Raw genomic sequence first — 21884 nt, forward strand, 5'->3', positions numbered from 1 at the left:
TTGCAGTATCCTTTATAATAAACTGGTAAGTGTAAATAAGTGTTTTCCTGAGTTCTGTGAGTGTCTCCAGCAAGTTAATTGAACCCAAAGAAAGGGTCATGGAACTTGGGACTGATGTGTGTGTAAGGGGAGGCAATCTTGGGACTGAGCCCTCAGCCTGTGGGATCTGACACTGTCTTAGGGTAAATGGTGTCAGAACTGGATTGGAGGACACCCAGCTTGTGTCTATTACTTGGTGTGTGGGAAAAAAAAAAAAAAACCCACACATTTGATCACAGACTCTTCTGTGTTGACTGTTGTGTAAGAGTAGAGGAAAAATGTGGTTAGAGTTTTCTCTACTACATTCTCTTTTTCAAAATTTACTCATTTAAAGTAAATAAAATACCTTCACATATCAATTATCATTTTTGATAATGGGAGCTGGGTTTTGAAGTTTTTAGAAGTAAAGAAGCACTAGGCCGGGCACAGTGGCTCATGCCTGTAATGCCAGCACTTTGAGAGGCTGAGGCGGGTGGATCACCTGAGGTCAGGAGTTCGAGACCAGCCTGGGCAACATGGTGAAACCCCTGTCCCTACTAAAAATACAAACATTAGCTGGGCGTGGTAGCGGGCGGCTATAATCCCGGCTACTCAGGGGGCTGAGGCAAGAGAATCACTTGAACCTGGGAGGTGGAGGTTGCAGTGAGCCAAGACCATGCCACTGCACACCAGCCTGGGCGACAGACCGAGGCTCCGTCTCAAAAAAAAAAAAAAAAAAAAAAAAGTAAAGAAGCACTTATTTTTGAGTGACTGGAGGGATTTAACTTATGTCTGTGCAGACATGTTATTACTTAATAGTGTATGTGGGCAATCTTGTGTTTTATTATTATTATTATTATTATTTTTTTGAGACGGAGTCTCGCTCTGTCGCCCAGGCTGGAGTGCAGTGGCCCAATCTCGGCTCACTGCAAGCTCTGCCTCCCGAGTTGACACCATTCTCCTGCCTCAGCCTCCCGAGTAGCTGGGGCTACAGGCACCTGCCACCACGCCCGGCTAATTTTTTGTATTTTTAGTAGAGACGGGGTTTCACTGTGTTAGCCAGGATGGTCTCGATCTCCTGACCTCATGATCCGCCTGCCTCTGCCTCCCAAAGTGCTGGGATTACAGGCCTGAGCCACTGCGCCCGGCCAATCTTGTGTTTTAAACTGAAGCTCAACAAGGTGATTTATTTCCCAAGTATATATAGATATTATAGTCATATTTTTATCATAAATATATATAACTTTTTTATACAGATACAGTTTCTAAATATCTTCTCTACACTCAATAATGTGAAAATTTCAGAGGATATTATAATTACATTTATTGAGTACCTACAATATGCCATTTACATGTTTACACTCTTTATATGTAATAAGCCTTTTAGGCTTTACAAAAATCCTATGAAATAGGTTTTAGAATTATTCTCGTTTAATAAGGAAGCAGAGGCAAAAATCAGTTAGGTCCCTTTTCGAAGGGCTTTCAGGTCCAGGATTTGAATCTAGGTAGTTTAGCCCTCTTGATCTTTGCCCTTAATTTCCATGCTGTGCAAAGCTTGCATTAAAGTAGGCTAAGTGGGGAGGTGGGCAGAAACAACTCATCAGGTCTCAGCCTGTGTAGGCCAGTGCCCACTTCCAGAGTGACCCCAGGAAACTTCTCCAGTTACAGAGGGGCTTTAGGGAATCCCTGTCCAAATAGGGCAGTGTGGGATAGACCTGAGAAAACTGTTGAAGAACAGTGGAAATCCCCTGCCGTTGAGAGATTTGAAAGAGTCTAGCATTTTCCTCTTTTGTCTCTTCAGATGGAACTAGTCCAATAGTTTATAGCAACTGCAGCAGGTCACAGAATAATGGGTATAAGTGCCCTTGGAGGAATCTAGACCAGCTCTGTGTAAGCTTAGCCACATTACCTAGGTCCACCATGCCTTTCAAAAACACTAAGGAGAGTGGAGTTTGCATTTTGAAGATCAGCTTAGAGTGAAATGACTTAGGTGAAAAGTTGCTTGTTAGACTTGGCCTTTTTGTCCTTCATGCTGAATATTTCATTTTAGATCTTCAAAGACTTCTGTAAAGAAAGCTCTTCTAGATTAAGAAGACATTGTATTAAAGTTGCAATTGGATTGGTTGGGTTTTGTTTTGTTGCAAAAACACCTCTCTGTATCTGAAACCTCTCGACACCACCCGGAAAACTATTGCTGAGATTATTTGTATTAGTTTGCTAGGGCTGCCGGAACAGAGTCCTGGTGGCTTACATTAACCAACACTTACTGTCTCACAGCTCTGGAGGCTAGAAGCCTGAGATCAAGGTGTTGCCAGGGTTGGTTCTGTCTGAGGCCTGGGAGGAAGAATCTGTTCCACAGCTGCCTATTAGCTTCTGACGGTTTGCTGGCAATCTTCAGTGTCCCTTGGCTGGTAGATGCATCATCTGATCTCTATCTTCATGCTCACATAGTGTTCTTCCTATATGCACGTCTGTTTCTATGGCCAAATATTTCCTCTTTATAAAGGCACCAGTCACATTTTATTAAGATTCATCTTAATAACCTCAGTTTTAACTTGATTGCCTCTTAAAGACTGTTACATTTAGAGTATTTGTCCCCTCCAAAACTCATGTTGAAACTTAATCCCCAATGTGACTGTATTGAGAAGTGGGGCCTATAAGAGGTGATTGGGTCATAAGGGCCATGCTCTCATGAATGGATTAATCAATTCCTAGGTTAGCGGATTAATCCATTCATAGATTAATGGATTAATGGGTTATCATGAAAGTAGAACTGATGGCTTTATAAGAAGAAGAGAGATCTGAGGTAGCACAGTCAGCCCCCTCATCATGTGATGCCCTGTACCGCCTCAGGACTCTGCAGAGTCCCCACAAGCAAGAAGGTTCTTACCAAATGCAGCCCCTTGGCTTTGAACTTCTCAGCCTCCATAACTATCAGAAATATTTCTTTCTGTGTAAGTTACCCAGTTTGAGGTATTCTCTTATTAGCAACAGAAAATGGATTAATGCAAAGACTCTATTTCCAAATAGGGCCACATTCCGAGTGAGGTACTCTGGGTTAGGACTTCACACTATTTTTAGGGGGGGCACAATTCAACCCATAACACTATTTTTTTGTTGTTGAAATTAATGTTTGGCTTTTCTGTTTCCTTCTATTATTTTTATTTCTATTTATTTCTCAGATTATTGGCTGTGTTTTTATTTTTCAATGACAGAATTTTCTCCTCCATTCTGTCTCCTGTCCCCTCCACTGCCCTTGCCCTTTCCTTTCTGTCCAATTCTTTCTGCACATTGATTCTGGGTTAAACTTGTAGCGGCACAACTTTGAACAAGTAAATCTCTGCACAAAAATTCCCATTGCCCCCAGAATTGAGTCTCGGCTTCTTGGGTTGGCATTTTGGGCTCTTTTACAATCTGGCCTCCAACAGAGCTTCCCTTAAGAATGCTCTGCTCTTGACTGGCTTTCTTCTAAGATAAATATTTATACTTCCACTTTTTCTTACCTTCTATTCTCTTTTTCTACAGTACCCTCTCTCATTTATCTTTGTTGACCTGACCCATATCCTTACTTAAATGCCAACTTCAAGAACTACTTCTTTCAGAATAGAGTCCCTATTCATTTCTAGGGGTCTGCTGTCTGCCAGTTATCACTACCTCTTCAGAAACCTTGAACCATTCACTTGTCTTCTTTTATCTACTCTCTTGTAGTAAATGCTGTATATAAGACACAGCAAATAGATACTGATATGGTTTGGCTGTGTCTCCCACCCAAATCTCATCCTAAATTGTAGCTCCCGTAATTCTCACATCTTGTGGAAGGGATCCAGTGGAAAATAATTGAATCACCTGAGCAGTTTCCCTGATACTGTTTTCATGGTAGTGAATAAGTCTCAGGAGATCTGTTGATTTTATAAGGGGTTTCCCCTTTTGCTTGGCTCTCTTTCTCTCTTGCTTGCTGCCATGTAAGATGTGCCTTTCACCTTCCACCTTCCACCATCCACCATCCACCATCCACCATGATTGTGAGGTCTCCCCAGCCACGTGGAACTGTGAGTTCATTAAACCTCTTTTTCTTTATAAATTACTCAGTCTCAGGTATGTCTTTATCAGCAGTGTGAAAACAGACTAATACAGATGCCTTCACTTTTCAATTAGAGTATAAATTCCTTAAAGGCAAGGTTTATGTCATTTACTTCTATGTTCTCTTTTATTTTTGTATCCTTACCATCCTGACAAAAACTGGTACTTTATTTCATCAAGTCTAAAATGCTATCAGATGTAGGATGCACCATTATTTTATATATCAGTAGGAGGAAAAAATGTGACTGCTTAACTGAGGGCACAATACTTATATTCTTTGTGGTTTCAAGAGTGTTGATGACACAGCATTTCTTAAAAGACTTCATAAAAGAACTAAAAGCCATTGGTGCTGAGCTGTTGAGCTGACTGTGCAAGTATAGAGCAAGAGCTTTTTGGCCCTTGCTTCAGAAATGTTGCTAAACTTATCAGATTCACTACTTGTCCCTACCCCTCTTCCCATTACAATTTGGGTTCTGAGAGCTAAGAAAGTGATCCCATATTTGTCTCTGGATTTTTTTCTCAAGCTGCTGACACCCCTTTGGACAGGTCTTGATTTTGGAGTTTTTGACATTTGGGTAAGCACAGTCAAGCCATGTCATGACTGCCATTGGGCCAACAGTGATTATATGATGCTGCCTGATTTTGGAGATATAAAGATGTGAAGAAAAAACATGTACATCTTAAAATACAGGAAATGCAGTATGTAGCATGTAGCTGACTGACTGAATGCTTAATAAATACTGTAAGTATCTTTAGGGGACAACTCTGGCTTAGTTTTGTTCAGCATCCATTCAGTCTTCTCCTGATAACTGTTCCCTTCTCTCTATCAATGGATCCAACCCCTTACTACTGTGGGCTTGAGTACTTCTGGAAGCATTGACTTCGCCTGTGATCCAAGGGTGGAACATATGTCCTTGGCTAAATTAATCAACATGTTGATGTTCTCGGCCAGAATGATTGGTCCAGGGATCATCTGGGATTTGCACCTGAAGTATATAGCTCTTGGAGCTACTGTCAGCTTCAGGAAATGGAAACAATACTGAGGAATCAGAAATGAGAAATTAACAGAGAACAATAAAGTTCCAGTCACATATTCAAGTCGTGGATCTTAAAGCACCAAGACTGAAACACCTGGACTCGTTGGTGACATGAGCCCTAAGCTCTTTTTGCTTCAGCCTGTGGATTTCAATGTCTTTCTTTTGCAACTTAAATTATCTTGAATCAGAAGAGGGAAGATGAATCGCTAGGCAGAGAAACACATTCAAGAAATATTTATTGCCTGTCTACTGCATACTGGCACTGTGTTACATCCTGGGCTATAAAAATGAATAAAATAATCTCTCCATTGAAGCACTTCCTAGGTTGGAAGAGAAAAATCTTTCCACCAGCCTTGACCAGGTTAGTTTGGCATTTTCTTTGAACTCTTTTGCACACCCTGAAAATGATAAATACTAATTTTGTATTAGTGGCTTCATTAGGAGGAATTTCCACAAGTCTGCAATATAACAGATAAAATTTGGACTTCTCTTAACCACATATTTGTGAGAAACTCCATCTTTTCCATAGCCGTAATATTTTTTTAACAAAAAAATTAAGACATGATACCAATTTATCATGTGCAGTGATGTGATCATGGCTTACTGCAGCCTCAATCTCCTGGGCTCAAGCAATCCTCTCACCTCAGCCTCTAATGTAGCTGGGACTGTAGGCACACATCAACACATCCAGCTAATTTTTTTTTTTTTTTTTTTTTTTTGAGACAGAGTCTTGCTCTGTCACCCAGGCTGGAGTACAGTGGCGCGATCTCGGCTCACTGCAAGCTCCACCTCCCAGGTTCACGCCATTCTCCTGCCTCAGCCTCCCAAGTAGCTGGGACTACAGGTGCCTGCCACCATGCCCGGCTAATTTTTTGTATTTTTAGTACAGACGGGGGTTTCACTGTGTTAGCCAGGATGGTCTCGATCTCCTGACCTTGTGATCCGCCCGCCTTGGCCTCCCAAAGTGCTGGGATTACAGGCGTGAGCCACCACGCCCGGCCTGATTTTTGTAGAGACGAGGGTTTTGCCATGTTGCCCAGGCTGGTCTTGAACTTCTGGACTCAAGCAATCTGCCCACCTCAGCCTCCCAAAGTGCTGGGATTACAGGTGTGAGCCACCTCACCCAGCCTAAAACATTATCTTTTAAAATAAGCACCACTGTTCCAAGAAAGTTGTTACTGAAGATATCCACAGAGACAGTAGAGTGTAGTTTGAATTAAATCTTTTTTAGGTCTATGTACCATGCACTATCGATATTCAAGTTTCAGTTACTTGGTAAAATAGAAAATATTCAGCAGTTTAGGCTGAAGAATAAGAAACGATGTGTCACTTGGGAAATAACGCCTGCTGTACAAATAAATGCCATATTCCTTGCATTGCTTAACATGGCAGAGATAAGCCAACTGATGTTGCTTATTAACGTGCTGGGCATTTGAAATTGCATTTTAGCATTCCTATAAACAGCCTGACATTGAAAGATTTCAGTAATTTAGAGCTGGTTGGAAGAAATTATACTACTTAAAACTCATAAAAATTAGTATCCTCAAGTGCATATTTGAAAAAATGAGTTAGTTAATATCAATATGAATGAGAATTTAAAAAATCAAATGCTAAGTGGGAACACAGGATTTTAGTAGGAGTCTTATATATGTGTAATATATTTGAATATTTGAAACCTAATAAATATGCGCATATGAAAGCCAATTTATATTATGCGAATTGTCTAGGACCTTGTGTCTGAGGCAAAAAACAGCTCTTATACAAATTAGAAATGATATACTAGAATTGAGAGAGACTTAAAGACCATGTGGGTGCAGGGAAAACTCTTCATTTGTAGAGAAGGGCTAAATTGAATAGATCCGAATATAACTTTCATGAAGGCGGGAGGTAGCCATAATCTCACAAAGAACAAATGTGAGGCAATTTTACAGGCTTTGACTATCAAAGAAACTTTCTGTATGGTGATAACTATGCATATATTATTGGCTCTTTTTTGAAAAACGGAAAGAGCTTTTCCAGAAATACAACAGTGACATGCATCACCGCTCAAATTTTGACTATGTACAGAATGACTGTTAGGAGGTCACTTTGGCCTTACAGTGCCCATAATGCTATCAGAAAGACGTGCCCAGCCGGGTGTGGTGGCTCATGCCTGTAATCCCAACACTTTGGAAAGCTGAGGCAGGCAGATCGCTCAAGGCCAGGAGTTCAAGACCAGCCTGGCCAACATGGTGAAACCCCGTCTGTACTAGAAATACAAAACTTAGTCAGGTGTGGTGGCACGTGCCTGTAATCAGCTACTCGGGAAGCTGAAGCAAGTGAATCGCTTGAACCCTGGAGCGGAGGTTGCAGTGAGTGGAGATTGTGCCATTATACTCTTTTGGAGATAGAGCAAGACTCCATTTCCAAAAAACATGCCCGTTGACTGGCTCTCTGTGAATAGCATCCTGAGAGTTCCATCTGACTTCCCACTAGAAACAGTCCAAGAGTCTTGGCCTGGATAAGGATATTGTTTGAATCTTACAGAATTTGTAGTGAGCAGGCTGGGCGCAGTGGCTCACACAGGTAATCCCAGCACTTTGGGAGGCTGAGGTGGGCAGATCACTTGAGGTCAGGAGCTCAAGGCCAGTGTAGCCAACATGGCGAAACCCCATTTCTACTAAAAATACAAAAAAATTGCCAGGCATGGTGGCATGCGCCTGTAATTCCAGCTACTCAGGAGGCTGAGACAGGAGAATCACCTGAACCTGGAAGGTGGAGTTGCAGTGAGCCAAGATCATGCCACTGTACTCCAGCCTGGGCAACAGAACAAGACTCTGTCTAAAAAAAAAAAAAAAAAAAAAGAAAGAATTTGGAGTGATCAAAGTTGCTGGCTTAAAGAGTGAATAAACCCACAAATATGGTCTTGGTTTTGGGTTTTTTTTTTGTTTTTTAAGACCTCTCTCTCTTTCTTTCTTCTTCTTTTTTTTTTTTTTTTCTTTTTCACAGAGTTTCTGCTCTTGTTGCCCATGCTGGAGTGCAGTGGTGCGATCTCGGCTCACCACAAGGTCCCCCTCCCAGGTTCAAGCGATTCTCCTGCCTCAGCCTCCTGAGTAGCTGGGATTACAGGCATGTGCCACCACGCCCAGCTAAGTTTCGTGGTTTTAGTAGCGACAGGGTTTCACCATGTTAGTCAGGCTGCTCTCGAATTCCTGACGTTAGGTGATCCACCCTCCTCAGCCTCCCAGAGTGCTGGGATTATAGGCATGAGCCACTGCTCCCAGCCTTAAAAATACTTTTCATTAAATAAATTCACCACCTTTAAACTTTTTTTTCGGATTTTTGATACAGAAGCCTGAATAACCAGCTCAAATGCAGTTCATATATTAAGCATTCTCAGGTGCTCCTACGACAAATGAATAATCTCTACAATCTTTTTCTACTGTACCCATAACAGTATATACATATTATTTAGCATTCAGTTTCCCATTAGTAATGTGTATTTTATCAAAATAAACTTGTGTTATCAAACGAAGAACTCCTTCATGCACATATGCCTTATTTACCATCTTAAAAATTCCTATCTGCATGACACAATCTTTCGAGTGTGGGAAATGTAATCAGTACTGCATGTCTTAGTATATGAATTTTAAAGAAGTTCTAGGGCTGAGAGAAAATGGTTAAAGATGTATTGGCTTCACTATACTAATCATCTGTTGTTTCTTATCATAGAACAGCAAGAAAGAGATAAGTGGGAAGGGAGATAGAACAAAAGCCAGAGAACAATGCTGAAGGGCTAGAGGAAAAAAATGAATGTCTAATCAGCTTTCGTCCTCATGAGTGTGAATATGTTGGCTTTCCACAATTTGCCTTCTACAAATTTTAAGTCTATTTAAATGAACTGAAAGACAAGGTGCATATTTAGTCCTGTGCTCCCATGTTACAGTCATCACCTCCAAAGTCCTTACTGACATGTATTTACCTCAGATTTCACCTTCCATAAATCAATAATTGTTTTCCTCTGCATATGGGAAACATTTGGGTTTTAGCAATATATTTTTTCTTCAAGAAACGAAAAGAATTTTCGTGTGATCCTATAAAAATGGGTATTGTGTCACTTTTTATTCAATCAAATATGTATTTTGAGATTTACTTGGCTTGAGACTTTCATTTTGTTATGTGAAATTATCAAGTTATTTCAACATTTGATATTTTTCACACATGCTTATTTGTATGCTGATGATAGAAACAAGTGTGTATTTCTTTGAAAGATGTTGAGGTTAGGAAAAAACCCCAAAACCTATGGTGCTTGCCAGGCTTGATGAAACTAAAATCTCTGAGGTAAGGTTGTTAACACATCAGAAAACGCCAGAGTTCCACATTGAACGTAAAGGGTAGAAAGATTCATAATCAATCTATGTTTAGCATTTTTCTGTGTCCCATCTCAACTGTATCCAGTCCTCATTGTTCCTCATGAATTTGTTTGTTCATTTGTTTATTTATTCACTTACTCATCATTCAACAAATAGTTATTGTGTCCACTCTGTGTCATGCACTACTCTAGAATCTGGAGATGCATTGGTGCACTACATTTTTTTTTTTTTGAGACAGAGTCTCGCTCTGTTGCCCAGGCTGCAGTGCAGTGGCATGATCTCAGCTGGGTGCAACCTCCCTCTCCCAAGTTCAAGTGGTCCTCCTACCTCAGCCTCCCGAGTAGTTGGGAATACAGGTGCGCACCACCATGCCTGGCTAATTTTTTATTTTTATTTTTATTTTTTATTTTATTTTATTTTATTTATTTTTTTTTTTCGAGACGGAGTCTCGCTCTGTCGCCCAGGGTGGAGTGCAGTGGCGCAATCTCGGCTCACTGCAAGCTCCGCCTCCCGGGTTCACGCCATTCTCCTGCCTCAGCCTCTCCGAGTAGCTGGGACTACAGGCGCCTGCCACCACGCCCGGCTAATTTTTTGTATTTTTAGTAGAGACGGAGTTTCACCGTGGTCTCGATCTCCTGACCTCGTGATCCGCCCGCCTCGGCCTCCCAAAGTGCTGGGATTACAAGCGTGAGCCACCGCGCCCGGCCTAATTTTTTATTTTTAGTAGAGATGGGGTTTCACCATGTTGGCCAGGCTGGTCTTGAACTCCTGACCTGAAGTGATCTGCCCACCTTGGCCTCCCAAAGTGCTGGGATTACAGGCATGAGCCACCCTGCCTGGCCTACTACTTTTTTTTTTTTTTTTTTGAGGAAGGGTCTCATTCTGTCACCCAGGCTAAAGTGCAGTGGTGGCACAATCATGGCGCACTGCAGCCTTGACTTCCTGGACTCAAGTGATCCTCCCACCTTAGCCTCCTCAGTAGCTGGGACCACAGGTGCGCACCACCACACCCAGCTAATTTTTTTTTTTTTTTTTTTTTTTTTGTAGAGATGGCATTTCGACATGTTGCCCAGGCTGGTCTTGAGCTCCAGAGCTGAAGCAATTTGCTTGCCTCGGCCTCCCATAGTGCTGGCATTACAGGTGGGAGCCACTATGCCCAGCCTCATTTTCTTTATTAATTGTGAGTGCTGGACCTTGTTTTCATAATCTTTGTATCGCTCTTTAGTGCTTAGGACTGTGCATTACATGGTCTTCACTAGTATTGTCAATCAACAAATATTTTTCAAATATTTTTAAAGTATCTATAGTGCATTAAATGCTAAGCTACATGATGAATAGCATCAGCTAAAATTGTTGTTCTTGCTTCATGAGATTTTATCATTTAAAGCAAGGGTCCCTAACCCTTGCTGCAGACCTGTACTGGTCTGTGGCCTGTTAGGAACTGGGCAGCACAGCAGGAGGTGAGCGGTGGGTGAGTGAGCATTACTGCCTCAGCTCCACCTCCTGTTAGGTCAGCGACAGCATTAGATTCTCATAGGAGCTTGAACCCTATTGTGAACTGCGCATGTGAGGGATCTAGGTTGCACACTCCTTATGAGACTCTGAGGTGGAAGAGTTTCATCCCCAACCTCCCACACCCACCCCCTCAACCCTCCAATCCCCCAATTCCCCAAGCCTAGTTCATGGAAAAATTGTCTTCCACGAAACTGGTCCCTGGGGCCAAAAAGGTTGGGGACTATTGATACAAAGTCCAAGTTAACCTAGCAGAAAAACACAAGAAATAAGAGATGTTCAGCTCCTAAATTTCATAGGAAAATGCATATTTTGCTCTTTCTTTTAAACTGATTTTTAGAAAAATTTATTCTAAGGCTGATACACTTTTTGCAAGGTGAGATGGACGAAGTAAGATTAAAGAACCTCTCTTGAAAGAGAGGCTGAGAAAATTAGAAGACTGGTTGAGGAGTTTACATAACAACTGGAAATGGTGGGAGGAAAAGGGGTCAAGCAGAGGAAAGGAAGAGGGAGAAGTTGAGGTGTGTCCAGATGAAAAACAGAGTGGAAGGAGCTGCTTTGTAGAGATTGAAGTGTTCAAGAGTCCATCACCTCTTATTCTAACCAATTGATTACATGCCTCCTTTGCTGCAGACTGTGAGATCCACAGAGGCCATGACCCTGTTTGCCCCAGTGCAGGTTCAATAAATGTGTGTTAAATAAATGGCTAAGAGTAAAGGTTCTAAAAATAAGAAGGCTACATTCATATAATACATTAAATCTTTGAAAACACATGAAACACACCTATATACTGAGGACATTTTGCCCGCATCTGAGGAGACGTATATGAGAATGTTTGTTGCAGCACTGTCTGAAATAATAAAATGCTACAAGCATTGTAAGTGCCCTTAATTAGAGAATGCATGTATAAATTGTGTAGTATATTCCTATGACATAGCGTTAAAAAGGAATGAACTACATAACTATAGCTCTTAACTTGGATAGATCTCAAAAATATAACGTGTGGGCCAGGCACAGTGGCTCACGCCTGTAATCCCAGCACTTTGGGAGGCTAAGGTGGGAGAATCGCCTGAGCCCAGGAGTTTGGAATCAGCCTGCGTGACATATGGAGATCCTGGCTCTACCAGTAATAAAAAGAATTAGCCAGGTGTGGTGGCATGCATCTGTGGTCCCAGCTAAGTGAGAGGCTGAGTCAGGAGGATTGCTTGGACCCAGGAGGCTGACGCTGCAGTGAGCTGTGATCGCACCACGGCACTCCAGCCTGGGCGACAGAGTGAGACCCTGTTTCAAAACAAAAAACAAAAAACTATATATATTAAATTAAATTATGTGTGCAATACCATAGTATATAATACCAAAACATATAATACCATATATAATTCAATTATATGTATAATACCATATCTGTGTATACCATAATACAATTATATGTATAATACATTGGTATATTATAATATCAATTATATGTATAATACTGTATATGTATATGTATAATACATATATAACCCATATGTATATAATACCATATATATCTACTTTAAACAGCCTTATTGAGATATAATTTACTTACTGAACAATTCATCCATTTAAAGTGAACAGTTCAGCAGGGAACAGTGGCACACACCTGTAGTCCCAGCTACTCCAGAAGCTGAAGCAGGAGGATTGCTTGAGCCCAGAAGTTCAAAGCTGCAGTGCGCCATGACTGTGCCCGTGAATAGTCACTGCATTCTGGCCTAGGCAACATAGCAAAACTCTGTCTCTAGAAAAATAAAATGAAATAAATTTAAAAATAAAATGAACAATTCAATGGGTTTTGGTAAATGTATTATTAATTTTTAAAATTGCAGTAAAAATACATAACATATAATTTGCCATTTTAATTATTTAAGTGTACAACCAATTCAGTTGCATTAATTCACAGTATTGTACAACTATCACTACTATGTTGTGATTATTTTGGAAATAATTTTCCATTACCCCTGAACAAAAATTCTGTAACCATTAAGCAATAATATGTCATTGCTTCTACCCCAAACTTCTAACAACCTCTATTACTTTCAGTCCTGATGAATTTGGCTATTCTAGGTACATCATATAAATGAAATTATACCACATTTGTCTTTTTGTGTTTTGCTTATTTCATTTAGCATAATGTCTTCAAATTCATCTATATAGCATGTATCAGAACTTCATTCCTTTTTTATGGCAGAATAATATTGCATTGTGGGTATATGCCACATTTTGTGTATCCATTCATCTGTTAGTGGACCTGTGGATTTCTTCCACCTTTTGGCTATTGTAGATAATGCTGCATTGAACACTGGCATACAAATATCTATTCCAGTCCTTGCTTTCAATCCCTTTGGTTATATACCTAGAAATGGAATTGTTGAATCATATGATAATTCTGTCTAGCTTTTTGAGAAACTGCCAGATAGTTTCATTTGTGTGCATGTATATAGATGTATATATACACATATGCATACATATGCACATATATACATATGCACATATACATACATATACATATATACATATGCATACATATGTGCATATATGTAGCTATACATAGATATATGTATGCATATACACATATATTTTTAAAAACACAATAACACTTCTACATATGGTTCCTGGATACAAATATATGTTTATAAAATCTAATGGCTATACGGGAAGAACTTACTCATAGAAGTGATTACTTTGGTGGTGGGGGTAGGGTTGGACATGAGGACACAGGAGAGACTGGGCTACAAATGGTCAAAGGAGACAATAGTTTTACCTGCAATGCTTCCTTTCAGTTTTAAAAAGGGGCATAGATAAATAATTTGCAAATTGTTTTAGAAGTAGAAAAAAGGGAAGGAAATTGGACAAAATTTGAGGTAGAAGTATCTCCATGTTATATTATTCTGTGTACCTTTTTTTTGTTTAATTATAAAGAGACAAACTTTTCTACAAGGTAAACGTCATTCGATTCTCATATCAAAACTGATGAATGAGATAGTATTAATACCAATGATATCGTTTTAAAGGCAGAATTCTGAAACAGACAGCAGTGGGCCAGAACCAGAGATGAGTGCCCTAGTCTGCTGGTCCGGGGCTTGGAGGTAAGGAGAGGGAGGCTGAGGTGGTGAACACCCTAAACACTTTGATGCTGTACCACAGGGCCTTAAATCACCTCCTGTATTTTCCCTTCATTTGTAATGTTACGAAGACACTTCTGCTTTAAAGGCCACTGTTTTTAGAGGAGACATAGAGGAAGCAAGGATAAGGTCCACTGAAGTAGGAGGACAGAGTGATAAGAGGGACGCCTAGAGAACAGTGGCTAGGAAGTGAAGGAAGTGGAGACGAGGAAGGATTCTGAGCTAACGCAGATCACAGATAGCGCTTGAAAGAGCCATTTGTACCAGACCCTTTGTGTAGTGTGAGAGATGAGATGGACTTCAATGTCTTGGTTTCCTACCAGCATTTCCCCCACTCCAGGTTTCAGTATTTCAGGGTTGAGTGGGCAGGCATGATGGAGCACATGTGTGTATCACACATAAAGAAGATGTAGGACAGAGAGAGCTGGAAGAAATGTGCGACGTGAAATGAAAAGCCAGTTAAGAACAAATTGTCATCTCTCCAAAGCAGATCAACTGTTGGCTGCCAGATCATTCAGTACTGATGCCTCATCAGTACACATCTTCCAGACATTAATAAAATCAAGGAACAAAATGTATTGGTTTTCTTCTTGCTCTTGTCCTGAAAAAGAATGAGCTGTACATAGCTTCATAACTAATTTGTGCAATATAATTAATGTCTCCTTTCTTTGTAATATCTTTAATTTGCTAGTCTAAGAGAGATGGAAAGAATCGCAGCTGAGAACAAAGAATTTCCATTCACAAAGGTATTCACTTTCAGCGATGGAATTACAACCCAAGGAAAGGAAAGTTATCTGTGGCTATGAGTTCCAACCTACACACTGCTGCCAAATTTATCTTCCTTGAGTTCAGGGTTGAATACATCATTTCTCTACTCTAAAATGTTTTCATTACCAAAAGCAGTATCCCTCAAATATTTTTCTCAGAATTATCTTTGTATTTCTTGAGAAAATAAATTCCAGGATTAAATAAATGTAGGAAATGATGGTCAAGCAAAATTTCTTACTATAAAACTTTAATCTGAATCATGAATCTCCAAGGTATATGGCATTTCCGAAACTTATTTCACCAAGATAGTCCCCCCACTTTATCCCTAAAAACCAAAACCAAAACAAAACCAAAAAACCCCAAAAAACCATTGATAATTTTTCAAGGAAAATCAGAATTCTGTGAAACACATTTCTGGAAACCCTCATCAACCCCACGAAGACACTGGATGCTAGTTTAAGTCCCTGCTCTAGCTCTTACTTGCTGAGTGATACTGGGCAAAACCCTTAAATTTTCCTAATATTTTTGCTTATTAGTATAATGGGATAATAACTTTCTCAAGTTTGTCATGAAAACTGAGATGTTGATGTTAGTCTTTGGCACATAGTGCGCACATAGTAAATAGTAATTGTTATGTTATTATTTCAACCTAGGATGTAGATCCTGGTTTTCTAGCTTTATGAAAGCAGGGAAGCAGGGGCCAAAGGGTGGGAGGTCTTGTAACCCATAAGAAGTTAATGGAAGTAATGGAGATGGTTTTGTTTTTTGGGTTTTTTTTTTTGTTTTTTTTGAGACAGAGTCTTGCTCTGTTGCCCGGGCCTCAGTACAGTAGTGTAATCCCGGCTCACTGCAACCTCCGCCTCCCCAGTTCAAGCAATTCCCCTGCCTCAGCCTCCTGAGTAGCTGGGATTACAGGAACACACCACCACGCCCAGCTAATTTTTGTATTTTTAGTAGAGACGGGGTTTCACCATGTTGGTCAGGCTGGTCTCAAACTCCTGACCTTGTGATCCGCCTGCCTTGGCCTCCCAAAGTGCTAGGATTACAGGCATGAGCCACCATGCCCAGCCTGGAAAAGGTTTTAATAGAGAAAAGGGATTTGAATTATCCTGCCCTTGCTAGGGCAGCTAAGAAACCTTGCCCTAGTCTTAAATGTGTAAGTTTTGGCCGGGTGTGGTGGCTCACACCTGTAATCCCAGCTCTTGGGGAGGCCGAGGTAGGCGGATCATGAGGTCAGGAGTTCAAGACCGGCGGGTTCCTGTAATCCCAGCTACTTGGGAGGCTGAGGCAAGGAGAATCACTTGAACCTGGGAGGCGGAGATTGCAGTGAGCCGAGATCGTGCCACTGCACTCCAGCCTGGGCAACAGTGCAAGACTCAATCTCAGAAAAAAAAAAAAAAAAGTGTAAGTTTTATTAGTCAAGGCCCTGCCCAAATGCCTTTCTCAATGCCCTTACCCAGTACCTCACTGGCGGTTTGCAATAATCTCTTCCTGTACACTCCTGTAGCCTTTTTTTTCTAATTTTTTCTTTAGCATTAATCACTTGCTACTACATATTAAAGTTATTTATGTGCTGCTATATTTATATCTCCAACTAGCATGCTTTCAAGGGGCCCACATCTTGTCCTATACTTTTAAGCATAATACAATCACCTGTAAAATGATCACTAAAATTTGTCAAATGAAAAATGTGCCCATTTCTTTATAGTTTACAAAGTGGCTTTCTAATTACATCACTCTAAATAAATATAGAAACCGCTTATTTTTCTCCGAAGTTATCAGGAATCTACAAGTTTAGATCTTTTTCTGAAAGTAATTTCCATCTGAGTATCATCTGCTGCCCTCCTGTGTTTAACACAAATACTCTCTTATAAGAGAGCAACAAAACCAGAATGGCTCAATTAAATTTATTTGGACTGTACTTTTACTTTCAGATACTTGAAACGTGTTTCCACACAAAACAATTATGCTTCCTACTAGGATTATTTTTATTCAATCTTTATTCAATATATTTCAAATTACATTTTTTACTTAGGGTTATATGAGATCTTTCATATTGGTCTGATATTCTTTCAATATAATCTACTAAACTTTTAGTATTTCCATTTAAAAAATCTGAGACAACTTATTTCAAATTATTCTAATATTATTTTTGTATACTAGACCTACTTGGGCAACAGTACAAGACTTTGTACTTCGAAACTTGAAAAACCTGGTTACTAGTTGTGCGATCTTGTGCAAATTACTTTTCTGAACCTGTTTCATCTGTAAAATGAAGACAGTACCTCCTAAAGATCACACAAAACACTTAGCACACCATAAAAATGCTCAATATGTTAGCTGTTATTAATACTATAGGAAACATGTTTTCAAATGGCTCTTCTTTGGTATTACCTATTATGGTAAACTTAAAGACTGCCTAAGAACATGAATTAGCATGGGCCCAATATATCACCTGGATTAAGCCCTGTCCTTTGATATTCAACACTCAAGATTTATTGGACATCTGGGATGTGTTAGACATCATTCTAGATACTTAGGATATATTGGTTTGTAAAAATACCAAAATCCTTGCCTTTGTGAAACCTCATTCTTCATGGAGGTCTTTAAGTTACTGACTTCCTTCTAAATTCTTACTGTACACGTTACTCATTTCTTTACATATGCTATCCCATACCATATATCCAGTCCTTTCCTCTCTATCTCCAGTGCAGGCTGTTATCTCTCTTGGTCTACTGCTACAGCCTTGAACTGGGGACAGGAGCTCACTCTAATGACACTTTGTGTACCTTTATCAAGTTTTGTAAGGATGGTGACTTAGTGTGACTCTGCTACTCTTTAAAGAGGAAAAAAAATTAATGTTGACATTTTTATTTAATTGCCAATTATTACAATCTATTCTCTTTTACATTACCCCAGTCTATTCTCAACACAGCAGCCAGAGCAATCATCTGAAACCACAGTTCAACTGTTTTTCTTGAAGTGATGGCCCATTTCATCCTTTTTTTTTTTTTGAGACAGAGTCTTGCTCTGTTGCCCAGGCTGGAATGCAGTGGCACGATCTCCGCTCACTGCAAGCTCCGCCTCCCGGGTTGACGCCATTCTCCTGCCTCAGCCTCCCCAGCAGCTGGGGCTACAGGTGCATGCCGCTACGCCCAGCTAATTTTTGTATTTTTAGTAGAGGCGGGGTTTCACTGTGTTAGCCAGGATGGTCTCGATATCCTGACCTTGTGATCTACTCGCCTAGGCCTCCCAAAGTGCTTGGATTACAGGCGTGAGCCACCACGCCCAGCAATATCATCCATTTTTGATAAAATATCTGCCAAATACCCAAGTGTAAACAATCATAGTTTAATCTCCTATCAGTCATTCTTTCCAGTAAAAATGGTAAGAAAGAAATCCCAGGGAAACTGTGAAGCCAAAACTATTTTCGTAAAAGTAAGATTTTACTTGCCTTTCTTACCATTAGCATTTGCACAGATGGTGCAAAAGCAATAGTGATAAAACTACCAGCACTTAGCATGAATCAATAGAGGGGCACAAAAATGTATTGCTAGTCATTGTATACTTCATTGCCATGCACCCTCAGTAAAAACAAACAAAAAAAAACTCAGTTTCACTTAAGAATGTGCTTGATGAAGCAGTAAAAATTACTAACTTTATGAAATCTTAGCCCTTAAGATATCTTTTAATATTCTGTGTGATGAAATTGGTAATATGCATAAAGCATTTCTGCTGCCTACCAAAGGACAATAGTTTGCTCAAGGAAAAACACTTTTTATTATTTGAATTGCAAACTGAATTGGCTGCCTTTTTTTTTTTCAAGGCACATTTCTACATGAAAAAATGACAGACTGTAACTTGTTACTCAGACTTCGTATGTCTTGGGTATGTATTTGGCAGACATTTTCGTGAAAATGAACCAAGTGGGCCTTTCACTTAAAGGAAAACAATAATATTTGCTATCAACTTCATGCTTGATAGGTTGATCAAGTTCAAGCTATCAAGTAAAAACTTAAACTTGTGGAAAACTTATACCTTCAAAGTAGGTTTTTCAGTTTCCCAATACTACAAGAGCTTCCTGAGACAGGGATGATATTAATCAATGTGATTTTTGATATGTATAATGAATGTAACATTTGGAAGGTCTGTGTAACTCAGTAACCCATTACTTTTCAGATGACTGATGCATGACGTTCTAAATTAGGTATGGGTAAAAGATGCATTCAGAGCTCAAGATACATGAATGAATTTCAATGGAACAGAATAAAAAGTTCATTAAACCAGTTTCAGATTCCATGTTGTAACTAACCTTTAAGAAACTACCACTTGTTGGGTTTTAGTAGAATATCAAAGAAGTATATGTACATCTATTTGGAAAAGCTAAATATTCCTCCCATACTAAATATTTATGAGAAGTGGATTTTTTCATACTTCAAGAAAAATTTCATATCCAAACAGTTTGAATGCAAAAGCAGATATGAGAATCAAGCTGTCCTCTATTAAGCCAAACACAGAAGACCTCTCAAAAACCGGTTTCTCTTAAAAGCCATTCTTCTCACTAAATTATGTCTTGGTAAATTGCCATTTTTCATAAAACAAAAACTTTTTTTGTTAACATGAAATGGTTTTATTATCATTATTTTTACCATTGACCTTTCTCAGAATTGTCATTATTTTTCAATGAATTAAAACTTTTGTTTTCATTTCTATGGTGAATATCAACAGCCATAATCCACATAAACAGAGGCTCTTTGGTGTCTTCAACAATTTTCTAGTGTAATGGAAAGTTAGGAGCAATGACTCACACCTGTAATCCCAGCACTTTGGGAGGCTGAGGTGGGTGGATTGCTTGAGCCAGGAGTTCAAGAGCAGCGCGGGAAACATGAGACCCCCATCTCTACAAAAAAACTAAGAAATGCAAAAATTAGCTGGGCATGGTGGCACGTACCTGTAGTACCAACTACCTGGGAGGCTGAGGTGGGAGGATTGCTTGAGCCCTGAAGTTGAGGCTGCAGTGGGCCATGATCGTGCCACTGCACTCCAGCCTGGAGTTCCAAAGCCACCAGATTTAAACTATGCCGGGTCACGTGACTTCTTTGCGTTAAAAACCTTCCAATGGTCTGGAGCTGTGGCTCACACCTGTAATCCTAGCACTTTGGGAAGCTGAGGTGGGAGGATTGCTTGAGGCCAAGTTCAAGACCAACCTGGCCAACATAGCAAGATCCATCTTGTATTTTTAAAAACTAAAATTAAAAAAAAAAAACACAACCTTCCAATGGCTCCTCAGAGGTTCATATATTGTCCTACAAGACTCTACTGGTTCCCCCTCCATTACCTGTCCCTCTACTTTTCCCCTTGCTCACTCCCTCCAGCCATGCTTGCCTCTTTGAAGTTCCTCCAATAAGCCATACATACTCCCAGCGTTAGTACCACTGCACTGCCAGTTCCCTCTTCATGGAAAGCAAATTCTCCAGTTTTCCGCGTGGCTATTTCCCTCATTTTCCTAAAGTCTTTGCTCAAATGTCACCATCTTAATAACTTGTGCATCATATTTAAGATTACAGCCCTACCAGCTACTCCTACCTGCACCACATACATTGTTCTCCCCTCCCCGCAGCATCTTCTAACATTTGCTTATTACGTCTACAGTGTTTGACCTCCTTTCTCCACCACCAGCATAATGTAAGCCCCAAGAACATGGGAAAATGCCTGTCACATAGAGCTCAACAAATATTTGTTGAATGTAGAATGGATGAACTCGCTCGCCAGCTTGTCATTTCTGGAGACATGGCCACAAATTCCCAAGAAAAAGAAAAGATGCATTTTAAAGAGGCTAGGGAGGACACTGACAGCAAAGACTGCAAAGACTTTTAAAACGGGAGAAAAAGAAGATGGGGTATAATAACCACAAATTCCAATACTGAAGGCATCGTGGGCCTGAAAACAACGCTCCTGGGAGAAATGGCAGTCGGGGAATTAATTATAAAGGTAGACAGGGCGGATCTAAGTGCCTGGCCATGGACACTGGCATGCCCTCCTTCACCTAAACCCACTTCCCGCTCGGCTCTTTCCGGAGCCTTCCACCCTAACACAGGAAGTTCACACCACGAGACTGAACGATTTCTAAACTTTATGGAAAAAGCCAATGACAATCAATTAGCCAAAAACGAGACGCCAAATCCCATCTCACTCCACCGCCATGCCCTCTTCTCAAACGCTTGCCGGCTCTAGGACCTCTCCACCAGCACAGTTCTCAGGAGTCCTGCTGGTCTCCCAATGCTGTTCTAAGAGTCCGCATGAAGGCAGGTCAGGCGGGACTCCCCGGGCAAGCACTTCTGTACGCGGAAAGCACGAGGCGCAGGAGCCACGGAGAGCCGGTCCTTTGGAGACAGGAATACTCAAGAGGATTGGCAAACCGGAGGAACGCTGGGAGAGGTGCCCCGCACAGCGGTGGTAAGGCAGAGTCTCAGTTCTCCTCGGGCTTGTCGGCTGGCGGTCCACAAGGCTGAAGCATCTTCTCCATCAAGTTGAAGCGGACTCGCGCTTTGCTCTCATTCTCCGCAATGGCGAAGTAGTTGAGAAGGTCGAAGTGGCCCATGTAGGAGCAGTACGAGTCGCGGTGTTGGTTCACCAGCCACTCCCATTTGGTGGTGTCGGCGTGGCCCGTGCCGATGTACTTGGACTGCAGGTGCTCCAGCTGGCTATGGATGGTGTAGCGGTCAGTCATCTCGCCGCTTTCCCCTTCGCTGTCAGGTCAGAGGCCGCAGGCAACAAGTCGCCGCTCTAGCGTTTTACAGGAGAGCGAGGCCACCGCGCGGAAGCTCCAGACCCGCGCCGTCGCAGAGGAATGGCGTCAGGACGACTAAGTAGCGTAACTCTCGCTCATAGGGCTCAGAGGCGGAAGCGGAAGCACATTCTGTCACGCAATTGGAGTTGCTGAGGCGACGCCACAAGTGTGCCGCCCCTGTGGA

General features: G+C 40.8%; 1 protein-coding gene across 1 annotated transcript; it reads right to left on the reverse strand.

Annotated features, from left to right (window-relative positions):
- Positions 1 to 21023: 21023 nt before the first annotated feature.
- SF3B5 (splicing factor 3b subunit 5) lies at positions 21024 to 21771 on the reverse strand. The gene has a single exon (XM_003255834.3). The coding sequence runs from the start codon at positions 21638 to 21640 to the stop codon at positions 21380 to 21382; it is 261 nt and encodes an 86-aa protein (XP_003255882.1). The 5' UTR covers positions 21641 to 21771; the 3' UTR covers positions 21024 to 21379.
- Between the last annotated feature and the right edge of the window lie 113 nt (positions 21772 to 21884).

This window comes from Nomascus leucogenys, chromosome 3, assembly GCF_006542625.1.
Source record: "Nomascus leucogenys isolate Asia chromosome 3, Asia_NLE_v1, whole genome shotgun sequence".
Classification (NCBI taxonomy): Eukaryota; Metazoa; Chordata; class Mammalia; order Primates; family Hylobatidae; genus Nomascus; species Nomascus leucogenys.

Bases quoted from the DNA above. Each gene is read 5' to 3' on its own strand.
- SF3B5 (XM_003255834.3), bottom strand. From the start codon at position 21,640: ATGACTGACCGCTACACCATCCATAGCCAGCTGGAGCACCTGCAGTCC.